Source organism: Peromyscus eremicus, chromosome 16_21, assembly GCF_949786415.1.
Source record: "Peromyscus eremicus chromosome 16_21, PerEre_H2_v1, whole genome shotgun sequence".
Classification (NCBI taxonomy): Eukaryota; Metazoa; Chordata; class Mammalia; order Rodentia; family Cricetidae; genus Peromyscus; species Peromyscus eremicus.
In genome coordinates, this window is record NC_081432.1 from 11,432,709 (window position 1) to 11,460,650 (window position 27,942).

Below are 27,942 nucleotides of genomic sequence, written 5' to 3' on the forward strand. Positions count from 1 at the left end.
AGTATCCTGTGTCTTTACTTTGCACCGTAATAAGCATGGAGGGAACAGGGCAATGCTCACAGCATGCAGGTCACCGTCATCCTCTAGCACTCCAGTCTCAGGCTCCCTCTTACTCCCTCAGCCTATTCTGTACCACTCTGGTCATGAGCTTACAGCTCACACCTCATTCTTCCTGTCTTTATCCAGCGATAGAAAGTGATAAGCTAAGGGTTTTAACTTAGCACCTCCATTTTCTACTTTCCAGCTCTAACTCTCCAGGTCACAGCCCAAGAAGAAAGAAGAGAGACAAGTTGAATTCATCTACAGCCAGCTAGGCACTGAGGGCCAGTTAAAGCATCTCCCACAATGCCACCTATTGGGAGGATTTATTGACAGAAGTGTGGTCCTGGGCAGCAGGAGAGGACAAAAATGACTCCATCCTGACTAGATCAGACCTGCTTTACCTCAAGAATATCAAAGAGTCAAATGCATCTTGGGAGCCAGGGTCCTGTCATAAAGCCCCAAATGTGGTTCTAATGTTTTTCATCTATTTGTGGTTTCCTGGGAAACTGTATGGAATTACGACACAGGCCAAGATGAACTTACCCCCTTATCAGGTGTTCGGTTAAGTAGAAATGTGACTAATATAGAAGATTAGAACCAGAAGCGAGGTCATGGCTGTGACAAACGTGACCACATGTTTTTCTAGGTCTTTGGAAATGGTTTACAAGAGGAATATGAAAGGGTTTGGAACTGTGAGCAAGAAAGAACCCTAGAGTTCTGTAAGCAGAACTTAATGGGCCATTCTGGTGGGAGTTCTGCAGATCAGAATGTCCACAGAAATGCCAGTTGTAAAGTTTGTGCTCACGAGGGTGGAGGAGAACGGAGACTCTGAGGAGGATCAGACTGTGGGCTTCTACAGCCAAGACTCTGACCAACTTCTGCCTCTAGCCTAAAAATCGGAGTGAGACGGAATTCAAAGTAGCGGAGCGTGGTGGAGGGAATTCCAAGACAAGATAACATCGAGGCTGCGGTACAGTTATTACTCACTGTTCTTAGCCATGGCAAGAGCAGACAAAGGGACTAAGATGGGAAGAATGTGTGGTTATCGAGGAAGGGGGTGCAAACGTTGCTGAGGCTGAAGACAAGGCTGGTGAAGGCAGCAGCTGGACTTATCAAAGGGGACCTGAGAACCTTGCACTGGGACAATGAAGGTGATCTGAGAGCAAAATCCCACCCATTGAGGGTCTCAGACTGTAAAAATGCAAACCTACTTAAAAAGAGAGCCTTAACAATGTCCTGCCTGAACAAGGCCATCTACAGAAGTGTTTGGCTTAGTCATGACGGCACTCCGAGGCCATCACGATTTCGGTAACTGGGAGGCCACACTAAGTTTGGGGCTGGCGTCAGAACTTTGCAGTGGCACCCATGTGGTATGAATTTTTGCAGGCAGGCAAAGTGTGTTAGAGCGTCGCTGCGTCTTTCACCATGGTTCCAGAAGGCCACGAACACAGGCAATGTGGGATAGCATCGCATCCCCTGTGAAGAGACCCCGAAAAGCTTTTACCCAAAGCTGTAGACGTGAGGACTAACATGCAATGGAGAACCCTGAGATGTTGGAGATGCCGGGACTGTGGAAGCTCTGCTAAACAAAAGCTGAAGGTATGAAGTGGAGGTAACCCAAGAGGGAGCCGAGGCGTGTTGCAAATGAAGTGGCAAGGCTACCCAAGTCTGTTGTGGACCCTAGATGCTGGAAATGCCGCTGCAGGGTCCGGTGTGTGCCCTGTTAGGATTTTCCCTGTTCTTTGCTATCTTCTTCTCCTTTTGGAATAGGAATTTGGTGGAAGGGCAGCGGACTCTGTCATTTTATTTTTTCCTCATCTGTGTGTGTGTGGTCTGCATGCACGTATATGTGTTTGTATATGTGAGGCACATGTGTGTAGGTGTGCATGTACCCGTGCGCACATGCATGTCAAGAGTCTTGTTCAATTGCTCTGTTCATGTAAGGCAGGGTCTCTCAATTGAACGCAGAGCTTGCTGGTACTGGGTACTCTGGCTAGCCAACTTGCTCCAGGATCCCTGTCTCTGCTGGGCCATCATTCCAACTCAGCATAGGTTCTGGGGGTCCAAACCCTGGTCCTCACACTTGTGTGACAGATGCTTTAACCTCTGAGACATCTCATCAGCCTGGGAATGTGTTGTTTGTGATAAAGAGGGGTGTGTGAGACGGCTCAGGAGTTAAGGGTGCTTGCCGCCAAGCCTACCCAAGTTCAGTCCCTGGAGCCCACATGGTGAAAGGAGTGAACCCACTCCTGTAACTTGTCCTCTGTATGGTGCACGCCACACACACACAAATGAATGCAAATTTTTAAAATAATATTCTTTTCAGATATATAGAGAATATAGAAAAGCACTGAGGCAGATTTCAAGTGAAATGTCCTCCAGTCCCCTGGGTAGACAGAGTAGGTGAGTCAGAGGAAGACTGATAGATGCTTATTAGCCGTGTGCTTAATGAAGTGTCAGGTGTGGGAAGAACTAAGAGGCAATCGCCTTGTCTGCCGTGCCGATAGCCCATGAGGAGGTCCAAGGCCAGACTCTTTGTTCCTTTTAAAGTTTAGTCTACTTCTTCTTGTTCTATATTATTACCATTTTACTCTTTGGGTATATTTCCTGTTGGATGTTTAAGACAATGTTGTAGTCGAAAAGAAGTCAGTTTTTGTCATTCGAGTCAGTCGGGGCCTTTTAGGGGTTACTCTTCGAGACTTAGGAGGAGCCCACTGGCTGCTTCAGTCTTTCCTCTGAGTTGTGTTATCTACTGGGTTGAGTCAGGGTCTTGCTGACCACGTGGCTTCCCTTGGAAGCCCTGCAGAATTTCCTTCTGTATCAACCCTCCTCTTACCGAGCATTCACTAGTTGACAGCAATCTCTGTATCTTTGGGGCCTCTCTGTCTTCTGATCTGTAGTCAGACATGTTATGCGTGGCGCCACTGGCCTGCCATGGCCTCTCTCATCAAGAGGATAGGGCAGGTGACTTACCGGAGCTGCAGAGCATGTTGAGACATATCCTGTCATGCCCCTGACCTTTGTTTCTGATCACAACGTGTCAGAGGTGCATGGTCACAGGGGAATCCCTAAGTTCCCCTTTGAACTCGATTCATATACGAGGTAAAATAATCTCTCAAGAACAGATCCCATCATGGAGGTCTGATGTTACCTCTTTAGTCTGATATAGAAAACACACTGACATTATCACATGGCAACAGAGATACCAGAAAATATAGCTACCCCTCTTTGATCAACAGCACCTGAGTCAGGTTAGCAGCGATGGAGCAGGAGACAGACGTGTGTGTGGAGGAGCAAGATTAAGTAGCTTGAAGCATGCAGTCATAAAATTAGGAAGATCCTGTAGCTAGGCACAGAAGTGCATGCACAGAGAGAAGCTGTGGTCAGAAGGAAGCAGAGAATGTTTATGGTCTTGACTCAAGGGAGGGAGTCCATACCTTACCACAATGCCACAAGGATAAAGAAAATCTGATTGTAATCAGGAACACCAAATGATATCACCGGACCTCACTTAACCGTCCATTAGCTTCCAGCTCTTGATTTCACAAGCAGCTGATGCAAACACTACTCCATTTTTATTTTCAAGACAGGGTTTCTTTGTGTAGCTTTGCGCCTTTTCCTAGAACTTACTTGGTAGCCCAGGCTGGCCTCGAACTCACAGAGATCTGCCTGCCTCTGCCTCCCGAGTGCTGGGATTAAAGGCATGTACCACCACGCCCGGCCCACACTACTCCATTTTATATAAAGGATATGAGCATTCACAGACTTCAGTCTTCTTGATGGAGGTCCCGGAACCAATCTCCTACAGATAATGAAGGGTGACTCTAACGTCTTTTAAGAAACCCTAGCAAGTTACCTAACTCCTTCTGCCATATGACAGACTATCTGTGAGGAAATGACCCCTCACCAAACACCGAATCTGCTGGCACCCTATCTCAGACTGCCTGGGTTTCAGAGTTATGAGTCATCCATTTCTTTTTTTTTTTTAATTTTAAAAATTATATTTATTCACTTAATTTTTTTGTTTTTTGAGACAGAATTTCTCTGTGTAGCTTTGGAGCCTGTCCTGGAACTCACTCTGTAGACCAAGCTGGCCTGGAACTCACAGAGATCCACCTGCCTCTGCCTCCCGAGTGCTGGGATTAAAGGCATGCACCACCACCACCTGCTTATTCACTTAATTTTATGTGTGAGTGTTTTGCCTGTATGTATCCTTGGTGCCTGTGGAGGTCAGAAACAGCCATCAGATCCCCTGGAACTGGAGTTATAGGTGGTGATGAACCACCATGTGGGTGCTGGGAATCAAAACTAGGTCCTAGCAAAAAGAGCTCTTAAACTGTTGAACTAGAGCGATGGATTTCTTTAAGATACATAAGCCATGCAGGTTGTTGTCGCATTCTGTACTTACTAAAGCAACTCCTGCCGACCCTTGGGGTGATACAGAAGTACCTGATGCTCCCAGGAGTCAGTGTGATGCAAGGTGCTTAGGTCCCTCTAGGGAGACCTCTATGATGGGCACCGTACTGGTCAGCCTGCAAAGCCGTCTCGGGCGGTTTCCCACCCATCCAGAGCAGCACTTCTCAGCCAGGGATGCTGCAGCCTGTCCAGAGACAGTTTGGGCTGTTGCATCCTGGGGGTACGCGAGGGGATGCTATTGTGTCAAGGGTATGCAACGTGGGGACAGCTCCACACAACAGAGGATTATTTCATCCTACATGTCAGTGCTACCAAGAATGAGCCCTACTCTCAAGAACATGGTACGTTAAGACCAGAGCAAGGGCTCTCAAGTTTTGCTTCATCCAACCTTTTCCTGGAGTGGAGAAGGGCCTCACAGGAGTTGAGGGCGAGTACTACAAGCCACACTCCTGTCTTCTCACTGGCAGGTAAGATGGGGGCCAGATACACTGCAAAGCCCCCAAACACACTGTAGCTTGAACAGAGTAGAGGTGAGTGGCCTCTGTTCTCTGAGCCTTGATGGTGAGTCATGAAGGGCCATAGGAGTCTGAGGTGTATTGCACGTCACAGGGCGCTGAGTGTCCCTTTACCTGCTTAGAACCACTAAATCAGTCCACAGTGTGGCTCCTCTTTAATCCTGGACTGGTAGGTAGACCATTTAGAGGATGAGCATGAGGCTAGAAAGAGGCAGAGCAGGGCCCCAGGAGGTGTCGGGAAGGGACCACAAACAAGTCAATCCTTCTCTCTTCCGTCATTCATCTGCCGACCTGGTCCCTGTCCTTTTCAGTCCCAGGTTGATCTCGCGGCAAAGGATCCAGGTCCTGGAGCACTTAGACCTCCAGCTTCCTCTGTCTGAGGCACCGAACTCATAGTGGGTCAGATCCTAGCTCGGGGTAAAGCCGTCTTAGTATCCCGAAGCCTCTCCAGCCTTTCTCGGGTCAGATGCCGCATAGACACAGGGCCCTTCCTGGGACACAGCCTGGACCACATTCAGGAAAAACAGCCGTGGGCTCTCGCTCTGGCCCCGGTCCTGTAGCCCCTTCTGCACGTCCTGAAGAAGAGAGAAGGAGCATTCACGGAGAGGGCAGCTCCAGTCCCCCAGTACACAAGGGAGTGGCTGGACAAAAAAATAGGAAAACAGACCTAAAAAGATGGGACTGGGGCACGGGGGCCTGAGGACCCTGGCTAGGGAAAGACCATCAGGAACTGGTTCTAGAGCATGGCTTGTAAACATCAGAGGGACGTAAGAGAGTACAGGGATTATGCAAGGACAGTGCAACTCAGAGCAACAACCCCTCAAGAACCAAGATCAGCCAGACGGCCGTGGTACATGCCTTTAATCTCAGCACTCAGGAGGCAGAGCCAAGTGGATCTCTGTGAGTCTGAGGCCAGCCTGGTCTAAGGAGTGAGATCCAGGACAGGCACCAAAACTACACAGAGAAACCCTGTCTCGAAACCCTCCTCAAAAAAGAATCAAGTTCATTCTGTTCTTTTTTTTTTTTTTTTTTTAAAGATTTTATTTATTTATTTATTATGTATACAGTGTTCTGCCTGCATGTATGCCTGCAGGCCAGAAGAGGGCACCAGATCTCATTACAGATGGTTGTGAGCCACCATGTGGTTGCTGGGAATTGAACTCAGGACCTCTGGAAGAGCAGTCAGTGCTCTTAACCTCTGAGCCATCTCTCCAGCCCTCATTCTGTTCTTGAGTCCAGTTCACTATGGACCCAGAGGACAAGTCTGAGGTGATCTAGGGGCTTCCATGGAGAAGGTCGCATTAGAAGACTTGAGCTCAGGGGCCACAAGTTTGAATCTCTTCAAAGCAACACCTTTTGGAGTTCACAGACGCCCTGGGACATTGAGGAGGGCAAAGTACTGGATACTAGGTATGCAGACCCACCAACTTGAGTACTGCCAAACCATAAAGGACAACAGCAACAATCATATAAGAACTCAAGACCTGAGACATCCAGATATCCAGCAGTCAAACTCCTGGGGGTGGGGCTATAACTTTGGGGTTATAAGGGGGTGTCTAGAAGGACTCAAAGCTGCTGATCCCATTTGTCCAGGATATCCATGTGCTTACTTCAGCAGCACACACACTAAAATTGGAACAATCCAGAAAGATTAACATGGGCCTTGCTCAAGGATGACTTGTAAATTCATGAAGCATTCCGTGTGTGTGTGTGTGTGTGTGTATGTGTGTGTGTGTGTGTGTGTGTGTGTGTGTGTGTATGGATATAGGAAATGGGGGTGCTTTGGTTCTTCAGGTATGGTGGTACTTACCTACAATCCAGCACTTAAGGGGCAGAGACAGGGCGGGTTGTAAACTGAAATCAATCTAGGCTACATGGCAATTCTGAGGCTAGCCTGAGCCAAATTCTGTCTCAGAAACAAACAAACTTGTATGTAACCAAGAAAACTGGAACCCTGAAGGAAGTGTTGGGAGACGCTCAGGACGTGGGGCCCTAATTGCTCAGGTGTAAGGCATTAAATCTGAATTGGAGGTAGAAACTAAAGTAGGCCCTAGCCCTGAAGTTCGAACTTCTAAGATGTTAAGAACTTTGTCTTTGGGGTATGAACCCCCCACTACTGCCGTTTATCATGTTACAAGACAGCAAAAATCCTAAGAATTGCATTTCTTCAGCCCCAACTTCCATATGCCATTTCAGATGAATGGGCCAAGGATTTTGTCCACTGTGACCCCATATTCCACAGATGTCCGGGTATGGTGACTCTGCAAGCCTTATAAGCAGTTGTCTCCTTTCTGACTCCATCAAGTGATAAACATTATGTGACTTGAGCCAGTGGCAAGGTGAGACTTGGAGCCACACCCTGAGGGCTTGTAAGTTTTTCTGCGTTTACTATATGAATTGCCCAACGGCCTTGACAAGAAAGGCTGAGGATCTCAGTGCTGAAGCCAAAGTTAGACTTTCAATCCTCAGAGGCCTCCATTTCTCAGAATTTAGTGGCCAAACTCCAAGCCCTTCCTTGCCTTGGTGGTGGCTTTTGCTTACAAGAGTCCTCGGAGACTTGAGATCTCTAAGCCAGGGTTTATGAGGTTCTCCATGGAAAGCCCTGGATCTGCATAACTGACATTTTAACACCCCAAGGGAACTGACAATCTTGGCTTGACAGGGCACTTAATTCATTAATCTCAGTTCCCAGACCTTGTGTCATCTTCTGAATTCTCAGCGCCAAAGAGTCTCAGAGTGCCAAGTCTTGAGAATTGATGTTCGCTGAGGACAGATCTGCAGTTAAGTCAAGGGCCAAAGCTTAAGGAGCAAGGGCTTAAAAGAACATGTCTTGGATCTTGCATTCTCTCGACATTAGTTCCTTGGACCTGGTGCTCTCTGAGAGAGCCTCTCGGGTCCCTGGAAGAACCCCGTGAAGATGCTAGAATGCCAAGAATCTGAGTCCCAGTGGCTAAGCCCTGAACCTCACGATCTGAGCAAGTTCTCAATACTACAGATATTGTTCAACTTATGATGGGGTGACGAGGGGCTGGAGAGATGGCTCAGTGGTCAAGAGCACTGACAGCTCTTCCAGAGGATCTGGGTTCAATTCCCAGCACCCACATGGCAGCTTACAACTGTCTGTAATTCCAGTACCTGGGGACCTGACGCCCATGGAAAAAACACCAGTGCACATTAAATAAAAATAAATTAATTAAAGAAAAAATGATGGGGTGACGATGGCCCAATAAATCCATCATAATCTGAAAATATTTCAAAATGAATTCATATATTGAATATATCTAACCTGAAGAGATGACTCAGCACTCACTTGTTGCTTTTACAGAGGACCCAGGTTCAGTTCTCAGCACCTGCTTGGTGGCTCATAACCATAATTCCAGTTCCAGGGACTCCAGTGCCCTTCCAGACATTCATGAACACCAGTCATGGGTATGGTGCACATACAGACATACAGGCAAAACACTCATGCACATAAAATATATCTTTTTAAAAAATTAAGTACGTCTAAACTATCAAACGTCATAGCCTGCCTTAAATGTGCAGAACACTTATGTTAGCCTAAAGTGTCACCTGAGACAAAGATGATTTCATTGTAAAGTGTTGAACATCTCACATGTAATGTATTGAGTATTGTCAATGTCATTCTATGTTATAACATAGAATGGTTATATGCATAATCACCATCGATGCATAATAGACATCAAATGGTTTCCACTGAATGCATGTAACCTTTTTTCTTTTGTCTTTTGTAGTGCTGGGAGCTTGTGCATACCTTATCACTGGACTACATTCCTAGCCCGGCATATATGGACTTCATACCATTAGGAAGTTGAAAAATCCAGGAGTCAAACTATTATGAGTCAAGGACCATCTGTTAGTGCCCCTTTTTACTGAAGGCCTCTTAGTCTGAGGGTTTTTAGAATTCTAAGTGGCCCTGGAAGATGGCCTTGGGAACCAAAACAGAACTTTGAGAACCTTGAACCACAGGTAGTTGAAATGGTCCTGAACACAAAGCTTGTGGCCTTGAAAAGCTAATGGTCGTTTTAAAGATTTATTTATTTATAAAACATTAATCTACTGTGTGTGTGTGTGTGTGTGTGTGTGTATGTACACCACATACAGGAGCCTGTGGAGGTCACAAGAGGATGTTGGACCTCTTATAGCGTTTACAGAGTGGTTGTGAGCTGCCATGTGGGTGTGAAGAACCACTGAGCCAGTGCCCTTAACCACTGAGCTATCTCTCCAGCCCCAAAGCTGCTAATCTTTACATAGGTTCCAGCACAGTGCATCCAATTAGCTTCAGAAAACTCCCAGAAAGCGAAGTTTCTGGGGAGGAAGGTGGTAGCCAGGAAAGAGACTTCAGCCCCTGATCCTGCTCCGGGGCTTTAGTGGGAGACACATGTTTGGAAGCAACAACAGCATGACCTCCAATGCTCCAGAAGAAAATCCCACAGGAAAAGCAAGTTCTTTCATGAGTAAACTCTCAAATGTGAGTTTCAAACTATACGAGGGAACAAGTCGCCAGGAAGCAACGTCTAACTGGCCACAGCCAGGAAAGCTAGCTTCCTGGAAATGGTGTACACAAAACAAGATTTTTTTCCCCCTTTGGTTTTTCAAGACAGGGTTTCACTGCATAGCTCTGGCTGTCCTGGAACTCGCTCTGTAGACCAGGCTGGCCTCGAACTTACAGAGATCTACCTGCCTCTGTCTCCCAAGTAGTGGGATTAAAGGCATGTACCACCAGTGCCTGGCAAGAGTTTGAAGTCCTCAGCCCAGGAGAAGCTCAGGCCACAGCCTGCTCTCTGCCCTGGATGCCATGGGACAAACCTATTGTCTTCCCCACTGAGCCTCTCAACTCCTCGTGGTCCCTGAAGGTGAAGCGTACCTCCCTGGCACAGGAAGTTACTGAATTTTTCACAGGGGACATTGAGCAACATGGGCTTCAGGAGGCAGGTGGGACCTCAGCCTCACCTGGTTGAACTTGGGTTCATACTCCACGTGGCCCTGGCTATCGACATGTAGGATGGGGGCTGCAATGGCTCCTGTCAGGTCAAAGCCAAGCCACAGCTTATTCATGATGGTCTGGAAGAAATAAAAGGATACAGGGAAGAAGGAGACACTGGCCATCCCACCACAACACTCCCATCCCCACCCCAGGGAGTTTGCCAGAGAGGAAACACTCTAGCCAGGAACCCTCAGACTCACCTGGACCACAGCAGAGATGATGAGTTCCCCGCCAGCCCCACCAATCACCAGCTTGGATCCCTGGGCCTTGTTGACCAGGATGGAGGGAACCATGCAAGATGGTGGGCGCTCACCTGGAACTGGGACCAACAAGCATCACCCACACCCTCGAGGAGTACCACCCGCCCCTCCCTCCTTCATGCATTGCTAAGCAAACAGTGCTCAGTGATGGGGGTGACGCACCCAGGGGTTAGCTGCCCACCCACCCTCCTTTCTCTCTTCAAGGGGTGCTGGGCAGGAGGAGGCCTTGCTCTCACCAGGTGGAGGAGTGACCGCGGAACCTTCTACATGCCTCCAACACAAGTCCAGTAGCTCGTTGTTAAGGAGGATGCCTGTCCGAGGTGAGTACACCATCGCTCCAAAGCTGCAGATAGGTAAGGTGGAGTCTGAGCTTGGGGCCTTGGCTCCCAACCCCAAGGGCTGCAACCTTTACTGTATTGCCTTCCAGCACACCAGAGCCCAGCGCCACCCACGGGCCCAAAAGATCCCCTTTGGCTCCGCATCAGGACCAGAGTAAAGCTCATCCCAGGCAGGCCCTGGCGCAGGGCCACCTAGCAATAGCTTTTCTCGGCAAGGGATGTCCCTGGTGCCAGATCATCCTTTTTGACAGGGAGAAAAGAGAAAGGAAGATGTTGCCTGCTTAGGGACGAACAAGGGGAAGTCAGAGAGTGTAGAACCAAACTGGGGTAAAGGAGACTTCGGTGTCAGGAGCCAAGGGGAGGGGCCTACCCATCTGGCCCTGAGCCATGTCCGCCCCGCCCCCGCCCCTGCCCAGGTCCCACACACGGTGTGTTGATGGTGCTGGTTGCTGCCACAGCACTGCCGTCCTCTCCCAACACGGACACATGAGAGGTGCCCATCCTGTTGCCCCTGACCCCGGACAGGTTGTAGTGGTTGAGCTGGTGGTCGCCGCGGCCATCGATCTGCTGGAGGATGTGCTGGGCTAGAGCCTCCCCGAGAAGGTCCTGGGAGGTGTTCTGGGTGAGCAGTCAGATAGCAAGTTAGTGAGGAGTCAGGGAGTGGTGGGGTGGGGAGGTCCTCAGAGCAGAGTGGAGGATGAGCTCAATCCCCTCTGGGAGACCCTTTCTCCAGTCTGTTGTAGAAGGGCCTTCCTTGAGCCCATGCTAAGCCCAGATCCCACCCACTATAGCCATCACCCAGGAGTCCCTTCCAGCCCTCGGGACCACTGCCAGGATATCCCTGCCTAGAACCATAAAGAAATTCCTCCCCCTTCCCCACGCCAGACATGCCCCTCCCTCCATGCTGTATTCTAGGGAAGAGGTGAGAGAGGACATCATCAGTCCCAGGGAGCCTTACCTGTATGCCTGGGTGACTGTGAGGGTCCCATAGCCGCCACCTCTGCCCTACTGCGAACTTGAGTGTCTCTACAAGGTGATGGTACATGTTCACTTTCCCTTCAGGCCGGGCCACCATCTCTGCAGAGAGATTGAACCCTAGGGAGATAGTAGGGTCAGGGGTATTACTTTGTGTAGTGGGTGAATGTTGGCCCCCCAAAAGATTTACTCATTTCTTTATCCCCATAATCCATGAATATTGATTTATATAGCACAACAATTAATATTACATTATATGGCAAAATACGTTAAGGATTTGAGAGAGGGAATTTACCCTGGATTGTGTAGATTATGTAGGCTAGCCCTAAATGTGATGATCAAGTGTGTGTGTGTACACACACACACACACACATATATACATATATATGTATATGTATATGTATGTATTTTCCCGAGACAGGGTTTCTCTGTGTAGCTCTCGGTGTCCTGAAACTCTCCCTGTTGACCAGGCTAGCCTCAAATTCAGAGATCCAAACTCAGAGTTCTGACTACCTCTGCCTCCCAAGTACCCGAATTAAAGGTGTGCACCACCACGCTGGACCACGTACATCTTTATAAGTCAGACACACAGAGAAGAAATGTCCCCTCTTGTCTATGGTCTGACTTTCCACAATTTCAGTTACTTGCTGTTAATCATAGTTTAAAAATATCAGATGGAAAGTTCCAGAGTAAACAATTCATAAATGTTAAGTGTCATTCTGAGTAGCATGATTAAGTCTTGTGCCCTCTTGCTCCATCCATCACACCAAGGCTGTGAATCATCCCATTGTCCAATGTATCCATACTGTAAATGCTGCCTGCTCCTTAGTCACTTATTAATAACCCCCAGCACTGAGACAGGTCCCCCGCTTGCACGTGTTGGACATGAACTCCACCACTGAACTCTCAAGCCTTATTAACTCTCCATGACCGACTGTCACCCTATTGAAGTCCTTGCATCAAGGTGGCATGTAGGTTCCTGAACAATGGCCCCAATGCACACTTGTAGGCTTGATTCTGAGCTTGGCACTGCTGGGAAGTGGTGAAAACTTTAAAAGCTGGGGCCCGGTAGGATGGGTAGGTCATGTGCTCAGATGGGGCTTGTCTCCTCTCCTTCCCTTTCTTTATTTCCCAGCAGCCTTGAGATGAGGTTCTCGCTCTACCACACTTCCCTGCCATGATGTACTGCCTCACCTCCGCCCAAAGGCAATGGAGCCAGCCGAGCACAAACAGACGTTATAAACCTGTGAGATAAAACAAACTCTTTCTCTTTATGAGTGGGTTTTTAATCCCGGGTATTTGCTATAGTAACGGAAAGCTAACCAATGGCGGTGATGCTGGCGATTTGCATATACTGAAGAGAAGCCGCAGAGTGCTTCCTGTAGATGAAAAGGCTGTGTCCTACTGTCCCTAATTTATAATTAAACTTTATCACAAGTGTAGCCTTAGGGAAGCATGTAGTATGTGTAAGGCTTTGTACCTGCCTGAACTGATGGAGGCAGAGCCTAGACTGATGTAACCAAAGGCAAGGGAAGCCTGCAGATTCTCCCCAGGAGACTCCAGAGGGAACTGGCTCTGAGCACAACCTGCTGTGACTTCTAGCTTCGGGAACTGTGAGGCCTTGGGCAGTCCCTGCAGGCTGTGATTCCCAGTGCCGTGCGTCAGCCTTAAGTCTACACACCTGACATGCAGCTCGCTACCCACAGAGCCTTCTGCTCCTGTGCCCTGAAACTGGGTCATGCACTAAGAAAACGGATGCCATTTCCTTCGGCACAACATGAGCCAGTTCCAGAGACAGAGCTCAACTCTACCATCTTGACCACTGTCCACAGTCCTTGGATATCATGCATTTGTTAACCTATTTATGTCAAAAAAGACAATGGCCATATGCTATGATGGGAATATGTCTTGGGTGTCCCTGAGGACACACTGGGATTGGAGCTTTAATCCCCATAGTGTCCCCATTGGGAGGTGGCTGAACCTTTAAGAGGTAAGACCTAATAGGTCTTTAGGTCACAGGGAGTTTGCTGGTGGGAGGTGGTTCGCATGTGACTCTTCGGTAGTGTTTCCAAGAGGGCTGATATGAAAGGAGCCACGCTTGCTAAGTACTCTACCATTGAGCTAAACTCCCAGCACTAACCTTTTCTTGATGAGTACCTGTGTCCACCATCATGTTATAGTGATGTGGAGGCCCACAAAGGTTTCCTAGTGAGATCTGAGCTTGCTTTACCCAGCAGGGCTGCATTAGAGGATTGCTTGACCATGTGCAAGGTTTCTAGGTGATTGGAAGGGTCTACACTTGGCTGTGCTGGGGGGGGGGGGGTCTTTGCTCCACCCCTTGGCATTCCTATAAATAGCCCTTCAGAAACGCCAGAAGGGGCCGGTAGATAAGGATCCAGGCCCGCTCGGCGGTGGTGACACGCGCCTTTAATCCCAGCACTCGGGAGGCAGAGGCAGGTGGATCTCTGTGAGTTCGAGGCCAGCCTGGTCTACAGAGCGAGATCCAGGAAAGAAAGGCACAAAGCTACACAGGGAAACCCTGTCATTAAAAAAAAAAAAAAAAAAAAAAAAAAGATCCAGGCCCTCCTGAGCTGTCCTGTGTTTCTATTTCTCTCCCCTCTATCCTTCTATCTAAATATTTCTCACTTCTCCTTCCTCAAGAGTACCCTGGGGGAAAAATGTGGGAGCTGCTCCCACATTGTGACAGAAAGCTAATGTGTTCCCCAAAGTCAGGGAAGAACTGGGAGCTCAGGCTCCCTGCTGGAGGGGAAAGAAGAGGCCTGAGAAGGTCTTACCTTTCAGCACATTGAGAATGAAGCTAAGGATAGCACCCCCTGCAGGTGGTGGTGGTGAGTACAGGGTGTAGTTTCCTAGGGGCATCTCCAGGGGAGCCACCACTTCAGGCTGGAAGGCCGCCAAGTCCTTAACTGTCAGCTGGCTTCCTGGAGGGAGACGTTGAGAGCTCCAGGTGCAGATGGGGATTGCCAAAGAGCAAGAAAGAGTCACTACCCAGCTCGGGTCACCCAAAAAAGTCCCTCTTGCCTGCAAGTGATATAGTCCCCGAGGGGTGATGGTGCCTGGGCAGTGGTATAGGGTGGACGGGTAGGGGGCAGAGGAAGGGGAGTGGGGAATAGGAAGGGAGAGGTGGCCAACTCAGCCATCCAGGCCTGCCATCGCCTCATTACAGGCAGACTTGCAAAAGCTCTGCCACTCAAGGTCTCTGCCACAGAGACCCCCGAGGCCAGCAATGGCCAGGCTGGACGAGATGGGCACCTGGCCTCTCCCGAATCCCAGGAGCACCCAGCAGTTCTGAAGGGCCTGGGAAAGGGGTGACTTTAACCCCCAATGCCCAGAACATGGCTCTTTCTCTAGCTGGGCTGGGTGTTGGAGTGTCAGAACAGCTAACCTTCCTTGGCAATGTCCTCCACCAGCATGCGGCCCAGCCTCCCTGTGTATAAGGCCTCCACACCCTCTGTGGCCACGGTCTCCAGGGTGTTGACCAGTGCAGGCCACGGAAATGGGTCCTGAGATCTCAAGGTTTCTGTCCCATTGAAGAAGAGCTGTCTGGGGTGGGGGTTGTGGGGAGGAGGGGGCAACCTCAGATTGACGCCAGATCCCAGCGGACACTCACATTCCTCTGGGCTCTAGGGAAATCTTCAGGATGCTTCTGCGGGAATAGCCATGGTCCAGCACTGAAGCTCTAGGGAGCTGGTTCTCTAGAAATAGCTGGGGCTGGTGTCTCCACCCTCACTCCTGGCTCTGGAATTTTTCTGATATGTTTCCCAGGGTCACCTTGCCACCTACCTATCACTGAGCTAGCAGAGCAAGCTGAAGGGGTTATCCAAATACCCCAAAGAGAAGCTGGAGGAAGCCAGAGCTGAAGGGGTATGGCATCCGTAGCCTAAGTTAGGGTCTGGCCAGAGACAAGCATTGGCTACCCTGGCTATAGGGGCTTTGGCCCCTTAGGGTCAACCCTCCAGCTGAGGAATGACTGAGGCACAGCTCGACAGTGGCTGAGCTCAGGTAAGATGTGGATTTGAGAGCTGCCCTATAGTGCTCACCTCAGGGTTGATGAATACAAGGAGGGCCGCAGGAAGCTGTGGTTGAGGAACTGGCTGAGGACCCAGGGCACACGGAAACCCTCCCGGAGCAGAGTGATGGTGGGCTGGAAAAGTTGAGCCCAAGGCAGGCGGCCATGTCGGCGGTGGGCCTCGGCATAGCCACGGAGCTCCCCCGGAACCCCGATCCACTGGGCCCCTGCATAGTAGGCACCCGTCCTCAGCCCAGTGCAACCCTATCATCCCAACTTGCTCTCCCAGCTTCTGGAGCCCATGTCTGACCATAGCGTCCCCCGCATAGACCTCTTGTGGCTCTCCACTGCCTTCCATATAAAATCCACATGAGGTCTCCACCACCAGGCACTGGATCATTGCAATAGACAGAACCAGGCCTAGGCTACACCCTGGAGCCTATTCTGCCCTCCAATGAACTGGACCCAGGACCCCTGTCCCACCAACCCATATCCACTGAGTTCCCCAAGACTGGTCTTCCCCTTGGAACACCCCCCTTTTCAGAGTCTCGCCCCCAAAGAAACCCCTCTAACCCATCCCAGGAGGCCAGGGAGTCCAGTCTCCCCATGTTCAGAGGCCGTCCCCAATGTCAGAGTGTCACGGCCTGTTCATGAGTCATATTGACCCTTTTGGGGGGATTGCTCTGGACAAGCCCATGCACCGTGGAGTGGGTTAGGTTGTCTAAAGAACTCTTCCAAAGGCCTTACCTGTGCCCAGTGGCTGGGCCTTTCTACACTGGTCTAGCAGGCCTTGGACATGGCTGGCTGGCACTGTCTCCCGAGCATTGATGACTTCCACCTTCCCTGGAGTTGAGGCGGGATGAGGGATAGCTCCAACCTGTTCTAGGTCTTGGTTTCCATCTCTGTGTTAACCCTTAAAACACTGTCTCCCACCAGGGCTTTACACAGTAGAGGCAAAGGCAGGGCAGCGAGTCCGGAGGGCACCAAGGAAGACGCACGCAAGGCAGCCCGGGGAGTGGGTGCCCCATGACTGAAGCCAAGCCTCTCTCCCCAGGGGGTGTCACACGAGGGCCCACCTGTTGTGGCGTTGTAGATGGTGAAGATGACCCCTCCGCCCAGGCCCATGCTCTGTGGGTTAACGACGCCGGTACAGATCAAGGCTGCGATGGCCGCATCCGTGGGTGAGCCCTGCTGCTGGAGGATGGCCCTAGGGGACATGACACAGAATCGGTGATCTGGCTGCTGCCCTACCCCAGCTCTGCCTGGGCTCATGTGACTGGCATTTACTGGGAAACAGTGACAGGTTGAGAGTCTCTCTGCTGGCACCAAATCCCAAGTTAGGTGAGGAAAATACACGGAACTGCCCCCCCCCCCCAATCCAGCTACTCATTGGCCCATCATCACACCCAATAGATTGCAAAGTATGATGGCATTTAGAATTCCCTGTACCACAGAGAAGGTGGTTCTCAGTTCTCAAACGATTCTGCTGCCATCATCCCCTGGAGCTCCCAGCCACGCTGGCTCATTGTAACAGGCAGAACCTGGCCTAGGCCATGCCCCTGTAACCCATTCTGAAACTCCACTGTCTAAGCTGACCTTTGGTGGGTGACCCCAGGGTCCTGCCACTAGGGTCCAGTACTTGGACTGATGAGCTGTGGTGATATATTGTGTACCCTAATAAAATTTGCCTGAAGATCAGAGAACAGAACAAGCCGCTAGATTAAACATAGAGGTCAGGCAGTGGTGGCACACACCTTTATTCCTAGCACTTGAGAGGCAGAGATCTGTCTGGATCTCTGTAAGTTCAAAGCCACCCTGAACTACATGAGATTGACTCAGTCCAGGAGAGAAACAGAGCCAGGCAGTGGTGACACACACCTTTAACCCCAGCACTTGAGACCTCATACCTTTGCTTAGGAAGCACACACGCCTTTAATCCCTAAGAAGGAAGTGATGGCTGGGAAGAGAAAGGTATATAAGGCATGAGGAGACAGGAACTAAAGGCTTTTTCAGCCTGAGGAGTCCTAGAGGTGAGAGATGGCAATGGCTTGTTCCTTTCTCTCTCTGATCTTTCAGCATTTACCCCGATATCAGATTCCAGGTTTTTTATTATAAGACCTTTAAGAAATCCAAACAACAATAAGCCCTTCATCTTTTTCTTTATCCCCAGCCTATGACAATGCACTTCGGCTTCCTCATCTGTCCAAGGGGCAGGTCCTTCAACTCCAAAATGTTGGTGAGACTGGTCTACGTCACGGTGGCACTGTGCCAGGAAGTACAGCTTACACAGCTCACCAAGGATTGCCCCTCCCTTCACACCTAGAGACCCTCCCCAGAACCACTAGGATTACTGTTTAACCCCCAGGTACCACAAGGAATTTAAGGACCACGGGAGTGGACCTTGGTCTCCTCCCATAACTCCATGGGACCTCTGACCCCATACCTTCCCTTGACTCACTTTACCTGTGACCCAACCAGCCCATCCTGGACTCTGCCTCACTGTGGTTCCTTAGCCTAAATGTTAGTATACATGGGAACCCCATCATCACACAGGTCATCTTGGAATGGGAAGGAACCAGAAGCATAAACAAAACTAGACTGCCAGATTGAGGTATAAGTATAACTTTTTTAAAGATGTATTTATTTATTTCTTTATTTTTGTGCGTGTGTGTGTGTGTGTGTGTGTGTGTGTGTGTGTGTGTGTGTGTTCTGTGTGGAGGGCAGAAGAGGGTGTTGGATCCCCTGAAGCTAGAATTACAGGTGGACGTGAGAACCCGACACGGGTGCTGCAAGCAGAACTCGGGTCCTCTGGGTTCTCTGCAAGAGCATCAAGTGCTCTGGACCACTAACCCATCTCTCCAGCCCCGTAAGCACAAAATCTTAACAATAACACACCATCAACAAAGTTGAATGGAGAGGAAGGAATGGCATATTCCCGTCAGAGTCAAGGCCTCAGCTCTCGGGCCCCTCGGCAGCAGCCAGTCCTGCCGTGTGCTGCCGCCTCCTGCCGGAAGCCCTTTCTGCTCTATGTTTTTATTTCCATCTTGGGTTTTCCTTTACCTCCCTGACCTCCTAATATTGAGTCCTTGGTCCATGTTTGAGCTCATCCATGAAATGCAAACTATACTTCTGACTTCTGAATTTAGTTTCTATCCCAGTCCTTGTAGCAGGCTTTCTTTTGGGCCACCAACCAGCTCCCAAATCATGACACAGAGACCTATTATTAGTTTTGAATGCCCAGCCTTAGCTTAGCTCTTATTTTAATCTGTTTCTCTTTATCTACGTTTTGCCTCGGGGCTTTTTTACCTTTCTCTCCTACTGTATCTCTAACTTTCACGGCCTCTCATGTCTGGCTGGCAGCTCTGGCTTCTGGCACTGGGTGTGTCCCTCTCTTTCTCCATCTTTCTCTTCACTCCTTCTCTCTTTTGACGAGCCTAGATTTCTCCTCCTACTTACTCTCTCTGCCTGCCAGCCCCGCCTATCCCTCTCCTGCCTAGCTATTGGCCATTCAGCTTTTCATCAGACCAATCAGGTGCCTTAGGCAGGCAAGGTGAAACAAATGCAACACACCTTTACATAATTAAACAAATGGAGCAGAAACAAATGTAACACACCCTTACATCATTAACAAAGGCAGCAGAAATAAATGTTACACACCTTCACACAGTTAAAGTAATATTCCACAGCATAAGCGAATGTAACACATCTTTGCCTAGTTAAAATAATATCCGAAACAAGTCCTTTTCCCTAAGGCCTTACAAAACTTCAAAAATTGCTTTTACTCACTTATTATTTTGACTTCACTGGCTTTTTTTTTTCAGACAGAGTCCTACATAAGGCTGGCTTCACGCTTGTGATGATCCTCCTGCCTCAGTCTCCCAAATACTGGAATTACAGGAGGGGGGCACGATGTTCAGTGGGAAAATTATTTTGAACAATTGTTATATGTGCTCTCTAGCTTGAGGTGGAAAATGACCAAGACAGCAAGGGAAGTGTAACAGGGAACTCAGGATGGAGTACGGCAATCTTCCTAAAAGATCGGCAGGACCCCGGTTATGAAGGCCACAACTCGGTTTATTTTGTTCTCTCCTCTCTCTCTCTCTCTCTCTCTCTCTCTCTCTCTCTCTCTCTCTCTCTCTCTCTCTCTCTCTCTCTCTGTGTGTCTGTGTGTCTGTGTGTGTGTGTGTGTGTGTGTGTGTGTGTGTGTGTGTGTGTGGCTTTCTTGGTTTCTCTCTCTGTCTCTGTCTGTTTTTGTCTCTCTCTGGCCTCACATTGTGATTCTTCTTCCTCAACCCCCCCAAATGCCAAGACTTACAAATATAATCCAAACTACAAGTGTCCAAATGACTATATTTCAAGCTCTAAAAGACAAGATTAAAAATTGCAGCTCTGCAGGATGGCTCAGTGGGTAAGAGCGCTTGCCCCGAAAGCCCGATGACCTGAGATGGTCCTCGGAACTCGTGTAAAATGCCAGGTGTGCTGGCGTACATCTCCAATCCCAGCATTCCTATGTCCGGATAGAGGGCAGCTCCAGGAAGCTTACAAGCTGAGCTAGCCTGGAGTATTCAGTGTGGCAGAAACAAAAGACCCTTCCTCAAAAACAAGATGGGAGATGAGAATCAACTTCGGAAATTCTCCTCTGACCTCCACACATTGCAGTGACCCACATGTTCCCGCACTCACACACAAAACAAATAGATTAATTGTGTGTGTGTGTTGTTTGAGATGGGATCTCACTATGTTGCTAGCTTTGGCCAGCCTGAAATTTGCTATGTAGACCAGGCCAGCCTGAAACTCACAGAAATTCACCCATCTCTACCTCCCAAACACTGGGATTAAGGTGTGCACCTTCATGCCCAGCTTAACTAATTAAAACAAAAAAGAAGTTCTGGCAACTGGAAATGAGAAGCTGGAATGAGGAACTCAATGCTAATAGCAGGTTAGACACAAACGTGAAAAAAAATCAGTGAACTGTAAAATATCTAGAATGAAATGCAGATCTACAGCTTCGGTTACTCAGGGGGCTGGGGCAGGAAGCTCGCTACGGCCAGGAACTTGAGGCCAGCCCAGCAACATGGTAAGACAGCCACCCAAAACAGAAGCAGAAAGCAAGCCACGCAGTGGTGGCGCACGCCTTTAATCCCAGCACTCGGGAGGCAGAGACAGGTGGATCTCTCTGAATTCGAAGCCAGCCTGGTCTACAGAGTGAGATCCAGGACAGCCAGGGATACGCAGAGAAACCCTGTCTTGCTGGGTTTCTTTTTATAAGTGCTTATCTAGGTGTTTGTTATGATAATGGAAATCTGACTGACACAATGTGTAAAAGATCTTAGCTATGGGCTAGAGAGATGGCTCTGTGGTTAGGAGCATTAGCTGTTCTTGCACGGGACCCTGGTTTGACTTCCAGGACCCATATGGTGACTTGCGGCCACCTGTGGCTTCAGTTTCAGGGGATCCAGTGTCTCCATCCTCTGAAGGCACAAGGCATGCATGTGGTACCCATACATACATACATACATACATGCAGCAAAATACTAAAACACATAAAGATAAAATAAATAAATCTAAAACGTAAAAAAAAAATATGTAGTTTCTGACTTTAAGGGACTCTTACTGATCATATTGTGGTCATCTGAGCATTGGAAAAAGAAAGAAGGGGCTGGAGAGATGGCTCAGCTGTTAAGAGCACTTGCTGCTCTTCCAGAGGACCACAGTTCAGTTCCCAGCAACCACATGACTGCTCACAAACATCTGTAACTCCAGTTCCAGGGGAGCTGATGCCCTCTTCTGACCTCCTTGGGCACCAGGCACACATTTGGAATACATACATACATGTCTGTTAACTTTTATACACATAGGATATTTCTTTAAAGAAAAAAGCAAAAAAAAATGGGATTAGAGCATATAATAAAAGAAAGCAGTTATCTGGAAGTCAATAGTAACACTCAAGAATGCTGGGGTCAGGGAGAGGAGACTGTGCTTAGAGAGCATCATAGCGAATAATGAAGAAATTATAAGTTTGGGAATTTACTTTTGTTTTGTCCCTTCGGTCATGTGACACTTCTGGAGTCTGCCAACAAGAGACCATCATCAGAGGTCGCTGCTCAGTCCTGGGCCAGAGCCACAAATCAAGATGAGCTGCTTCTTCATAACTTAGTCAGAAACAGATTGTGATTCGTCATCATTTCTCTCTCTCTCTCTCTCTCTTTTTTTTTTTTTTTTTTTTTTTTTTTTTTTTTTTTTGAGACAGGGTTTCTCTGTGTAGTCCGGGCTGTCTTGGAACTCGGAGATCTACCTGTCTCTACCTCCCGAGTGCTGGGATTAAAGGTGTGTGTGCCGCCGCTGCCCAGCTATAATTTGTTTCTTAAGCTGTATCTCAACATAAATTCAATGTGAATACCTTTTTAAAAAATCAGGGTTTTGGGGGGTTTTTGTTTTGTTTTGTTTTGTTTTTTTCAATGCTGAGAACTGGCTTAGGGCCTTGCACATGCTAGGCGAGGATTTTCGCACTAAGCCACATTCCTAGATGCAAAAAGCAACCGTAAGCCAAAGGAAATGGAAGAAACGAATCAAGATAGAGGATAAAAGAGACCGAAAGCACAGGAACTAATAAAAGGAGACCAAATGCACAGTCAATAAAATCACCGGCTGAAGGTGTAGCTCAGAGATCCAGCATCTGCTCAGGGCCCTGGGCTTGGTGGCCAGCACCCCAAAAAAAGAAGTCAACAAAGGCCAACGTTGGTTCTTCATAAGGCCACTGATTCAGCCCCGTCAAGGCAGATCAGGGAAAAAGACTCATAACAGGCCCCTATAAACATTCAAAAGATGCTAAGAGGATTTTTTTTTTTTTAACTCAGGGTCTTTCTGTGTAGACCAGGCTAATTAAAACTCCCAGTCTCCCTGCCTGATCCTCCCAAGTGCTGGGACTTATGCGGCACCACACCTGGAAAGAAGGTTTTCGATTTTTAAAAAGTATGTTAATAAATGTGACAGTGTGCATAAGCTGGACACATTTCTTGAAAAAGATTTGCTAACTTCTGGTAATTCATACAAAGGAACAGAAACGGGCTGGTGAGATGCTTCAGTGGGTAAAGGCGCTTGTTGCCAGGCCTGACAACTTAAATGCCATTTCCAGAATCCACATGATGGAAGGAGAAAACCAGCTTCCACAAGTCGTCCTCTGACCTACATAACACACACACACACACACACACACACACACACACACACACACACACACACACCTTCAATAAGTAAGTAAATAAATGTAAAATATTTAAAACATAGAAACTGAACACCTATTAAAGAAACAGAAACCGTGGTTTAAAGGTTTCACATGCACATACAAATAACTCAAGCACAGAGGGAATGTTAGCTTTCTACTTCTCTAACAAATACTGAAATAATCAACTTTCAAAAAGAAAAGGTTTATTTTGATTCGCAGCCCAGAAGTTGTAATCCCAGGCAGCTTGCTTCTGTGGCTCTGGGGCTGTGGGGACACGTTGTGGTGACACGTGGTAGAAGTGTTTGGCTGCACAAAACCTCCCAGGAAGTGAAGAAGAGAAAATGGAGGAAAGAGGGGCCCCACAGTCCTCTTCCAGGGAATGCAAGCCCCAACACTCACAAGGCCTCCCACTCTGCCCACCCCAAATGCACCGAGTGGAGAGCTCACCCTTAACACGACCTTGAGAATACATCTAAGATCCAAACTCCTGCTGAAGGCTCAGCCGGTAAGTTCTTTTAAACAAGTCCAGATAAAAATCAGCCAATTTGCCGGGCGGTGGTGGCGCACGCCTTTAATCCCAGCACTCGGGAGGCAGAGCCAGGCGGATCTCTGTGAGTTCAAGGCCAGCCTGGTCTCCAAAGCGAGTTCCAGGAAAGGCGCAAAGCTACACAGAGAAACCCTGTCTCCAAAAACCACCAAAAAAAAAAAAAAAAAAAAAATCAGCCAATTTATAAACAACACAAAATAAGCCTTTTTCTTCCAGAGAGAGAGAGAGAGAGAGAGAGAGAGAGAGAGAGAGAGAGAGAGCCAGGTGACCATTGGTGTCACCTGGGAGCTAGAATCACCCGGGACACTGGCCTCTGGGCTTGTGCATAGGGACTGTCTTGATTGAATTGAGTCAAGGTGATCCACCCATCATGGGTTGCCCCGGTTCCTGGGACCGGGACCCTGGACTGTGTGGAAAGGAGGAAATAAACTGAGCACAGCCATTCCTTGTTCTCTTGATTGTGGATGTGAAGTGCTCAGCTGCTCCAAACTCCTTTTGCCTTGAACCCTGCGCCATGATGAACTGTATCTTGAATTGTGAGTCAGAATAAACCCTCTCTACTTTACATTGTTGTCATCGGGGTATTTTAACACAGCCATGGGGAAAGAAAACACAGCTCCCCAGTTCTTTACGAAATCAGCATGAACCCCATACCAAATACAATAAAGTGTGGCTCAGCGGCGCACGTGTCCTGGTGTGCACGAGGCCCTTGATTGGACCCATGCACTGAAACAAAGCTGAACCGATGAGACCGTCGTCAAACTTTTATCGTCCATGATACAACAATTATATTGAATCACTACTAAGCGGAGTTTGTGCTAGAAATACAAAAGTGGCTTAATACTCACTGCCTTTTACAGGGAGAGAAATAACAAGACAGAAAACACATCTAATCTACAACCTAATAAAAAAAAATGGCAGAAAGAGAGTATCGGAAGCACTCCATGATGCCAGGCACCAGGGCTCACAACTGTCATCCTGGGGCTGACTAAGCCAAGGGGATTGTCTTGATCAACACAGAAAGGTTGGGGGGGGGGGTAGGGGAGAGACAGAGACAGAGAGACGGAGATTTTTCACAAAGCAGAAACTTCTGATAAACAGTGATCATACCCAACCATCCGACATAGTTCTAGATCTGTTTGCACCTCCTTCCACAGAGGCAGACCTCTGTCCCTCTTGGCTACCATTGTGTCCCAAAGTCATGACAGATTAGAGGTGTTCCTCATGTATTATTTTACCATTATGGAAATGGAACCCAGGACCTCATGCACGTTAGGTAAAGCTGTGCCCCTGAGCCATGCATCTACCCCTCACATAGTTGATACATGACAAACAAAAGTATTAGATGTTGTAGGTGAGAGGCGGGCTCATGACTTACCCGCATGGATCTCCAACCCCCAACTACAGCCAGGAGCCAGGAGCCCAGGGCCACAGCAGTCCTACTAAAGTAGGACTATATTCCTACTAGCCAGCTGCAAGAGCCTAGGCGGGTAACTCAGCATCCGGAGTCTGGCTTTCCTCAGCTGAGAAATATGATCAGTGTTGGTCGGCAGGATAATACATATTGAACGCACTTGTTCCCAAGGAACCAGCAGGCTGTTATCACCACTACTTCCATGACACACTCATTCAGATGTGTGCGTGTGCTCACACAGGCATTCGCACACACGTGTACCATCCCTAGGTGCCAAGGGACTTTCATCATGAGCCCCAGTGGTCAGGGGAGGCTGTCACTTCCTGGTGAGGTGGCCAGGAATACAGAGAACATAAAGGTCATAGAACAAGTTTCAGACTGGAAGGAAGAAAGAGCAGAAACTAAAGTCAAGGCCCTGGAAGGGCGGGACTTGGAGTGGCAGACTAATCTTCCCTCAGGACCTGAGATGCTGGCTATGTCCGGATCAACCCAGGCAGATGACATGATACAGCGCTACTGAAGGAACATGTCCAGTGTGTGGGGTGAACGCACCTGTGTGTTCACAGCCATTCCCGTGAGGAAGGGGCCTGCCTAAATGCCACTTCCCAGAGGGGAAACCGAGGCTGACATGATGCTATAGCTTGGCCTGTGTTACCGCTCTCCTCTGAACCAAGGGTGCAACCCTCAGGCGCCAGGTGGGCATGAAACAGCAGTCCACACTCAGTTCTTAGGGATCAACTGCCACTGCACTTGTGACCCAGGGCCAGTCCAGATGGCAACCCTCCAGGAACTTGCTCCCCAGAACCCCAAGGGAACCCTACCTTCTGCAATTTTGATAAAGAAAGCTATGGCCATTATGTGCCCAGGGCTGGGCAGATTGGGGTCGAAGGGGAGGGGGAGGGGACTTTAGGAAGACTCTTCTCCCACCCTGGCAGGAGCGGCAGTAGTAAGGGGAAAACCCCAGGCCCACCCAGACTGCCTGCTGTGACACTGGCCAGGTTCTTCCCCTGGGCAGACCTCCTAAGACAAAAGGAAAGCTCTTGGCCAGGGGCCACAGCAGCTGGGCCACCTTCCTGAGGCCTAGCGTGGCTGTGGTCCCTGACCTCTCCTTCACAGTAAGTAGCTGGGGCCGGAGGCTCCCTCCCACTCCTGGTTTCTTAAAACAAGAACAGGAAGCAAGAAGAGTTGTCTGACCAAACACTGGAGGGAAACCCACATCCGCTTTTCACCGGGGAGAGCTTGAGGGAGCGTTCAGAGTGCCAGGGCGTCCAGGCTCCAGGCTCCAAGCGCCAACCGCAGCCCGGCCCTCATGGACCAAACGCTGCTCAGAGACCTTCCTCAGAGATATGTAGACGCACCCCCTTGTTCATGGGGGGCTGCTCATCTGGCTGGTTATCTGTGGGGCCTGAGTGCGCATGCACACATGAGCGGACACACCCACCCACCCACACCCACCCTAGCCTCATTTACATTTTTGCGTTCTGGGAGGGTTAAGTAGACACAACGTCTCACCGGAAAGAGCAACAGTTGGCCTTAACTCTTGCTTCCCTTGGGAACACCATGTGGCGCAGAAAAGACCGCCCTGTACTGGCCCCTGAGCTGCTGCTATTCCCGGCCACTGCCAAGTTAAATGGAGATGTGAAGGAGGAGACAGAAAGCCTGGGAACTCAGAGGACCAGGTCAGGAGGGGCGGGGGCTACTATGAGCAAGGGAGGTGGAAAGAATGGATAGACAGATGGATTAAGGGAGGGAAGAAGGAAGAAGGGAAGGGTGGGTGAATTCAAGAACAGCAAAAGAAAGCATGCCAGAGCGATCTTTTGGACCTTGAGACCACCTCCCTGCCGCAGGACCCAGCCTTGGGTGTGTAAAGCACTTGGACCCCCACAGTGGGCTGACATTCTGGGAAGGAGATCCAGATAACTGGAAGGAAGAAGAGGCTTGCCTGGGTTTCTGGGGGCCCAGTGGGAGGCAGGGGACCAGGAGTGACTTCCTCCCACAGCCTGGTCCTGTGGCTGTGTGGTGGGTAGCAGAAGCGTCCAGGGGTTGGGTTTCCTGGAAGAAGATCAGGAAACACCCACCGAGACTCCTGTCACTCCTTCTTCCTCCTACCCTGCCAACCATCCTCAGTCACTCCACTCACCAAGGCCAGAGCCTGCCACAGAGAGGGAGGTCCTGACAGATGTGGCACTGGTTCATGTGTGTGTGTGTGTGTGTGTGTGTGTGTGTGTGTGTGTGTGTGTGTGTTCTGAAAGACTTGGAGAAGTAGCCTGGCCCTGGGAAGCATTGTGTTGGCAGGTAGGTAGGACCTCCATATGGAACCCTGCAGCCTGTTACCGAGGCCCCTGAAAAAGTTCCAGCCTTACTCAGGACAGGCAGGGACAAGGTAGCAGGCCTCCTTCCGTCGGCCTTTCCAACCTGCATTTTCCAGGTGGCCTTCTTGAGCACGAGTCACACTCTTAGCAGACTGTCCTGGGTCCCCATCTTCTCTATGGACACACCTACTCTATTCTGTGCAAGAGCCCTGGGGTTGATGTAGGAAGCTAAACACACACGGACCACCCTTACCTCACAGCCAGCGTGGTACTCACGTGGCCTCTTCACACCCCTACCACAGTCACACAGTCTCCAGAAAGAAGCAGCCAGCCGCCAAGGGCCACCCAGCTCACACCCACCTCTTACTCACCGGCCAATGTCTGAGCAGACCTTGGAGTCAGCAGCTACGGCAGCGTGGGCAAAGGCGTCAGGGCCACAGGAGGCGCCATGATGAGAAAGGGCCACAGCCAACACAACGAGACCCAGACCCAGACCCAGACCTAGCAGGACCAGGCAGACTGTGGCCCTGTGACTCCAGGCCATGGCTCAGGGGTCCAGGGAGAGAGGGGAGGCAGGTGGGCACACAGGGCAGTGGACAGACAGAGGAACAAACTGGCAGACAAATGGAAAAGAAACTCTACAGGTAAACTCAGGCAATCAGATAAATAGGAAAAAAAAAAACAACCAGTGGGTCCCGAGATAAGTTATCACACAGGCCAGACAACTGGGTAGAAAAGATAATAGATAGGCTTACAGATAGGTGGGTAAGCAGGTTTACGAAGGACCAACAGGAAGCCAGCCAGCCAGCCACATGGGTTTATGGAGAGACAGACAGCAGACAGACAGACACAGCGGCCAGGCT

At 49.3% G+C, this 27,942-nt stretch overlaps 1 protein-coding gene, 2 long non-coding RNA genes and 1 other non-coding gene across 4 annotated transcripts; 3 read left to right on the top strand and 1 right to left on the bottom strand.

Annotated features, from left to right (window-relative positions):
- The first annotated feature begins 257 nt into the window (after positions 1–257).
- On the top strand, positions 258–13,355 carry LOC131926273 (uncharacterized). Its single transcript, XR_009383466.1, has 5 exons — positions 258–1,641; positions 7,170–7,312; positions 8,726–8,960; positions 10,443–10,558; positions 12,690–13,355. It is a non-coding gene; the product is annotated as an uncharacterized LOC131926273 (long non-coding RNA).
- Ggt5 (gamma-glutamyltransferase 5) lies at positions 5,010–27,942 on the bottom strand. Its single transcript, XM_059281603.1, has 12 exons — positions 27,451–27,942; positions 16,658–16,788; positions 16,329–16,424; positions 15,613–15,808; positions 14,958–15,115; positions 14,347–14,493; positions 11,535–11,671; positions 11,004–11,194; positions 10,475–10,581; positions 10,179–10,297; positions 9,945–10,055; positions 5,010–5,548 (listed from the first exon to the last, which is right to left on the bottom strand). The coding sequence occupies exons 1-12, from the start codon at positions 27,621–27,623 to the stop codon at positions 5,402–5,404; spliced, it is 1,713 nt and encodes a 570-aa protein (XP_059137586.1). The 5' UTR covers positions 27,624–27,942; the 3' UTR covers positions 5,010–5,401.
- LOC131894018 (U6 spliceosomal RNA) lies at positions 6,576–6,681 on the top strand. The gene has a single exon (XR_009374807.1). It is a non-coding gene; the product is annotated as a U6 spliceosomal RNA (small nuclear RNA).
- Positions 14,783–18,187, top strand: LOC131926272 (uncharacterized). The gene is made up of 3 exons (XR_009383465.1): positions 14,783–15,574; positions 16,636–16,922; positions 17,752–18,187. It is a non-coding gene; the product is annotated as an uncharacterized LOC131926272 (long non-coding RNA).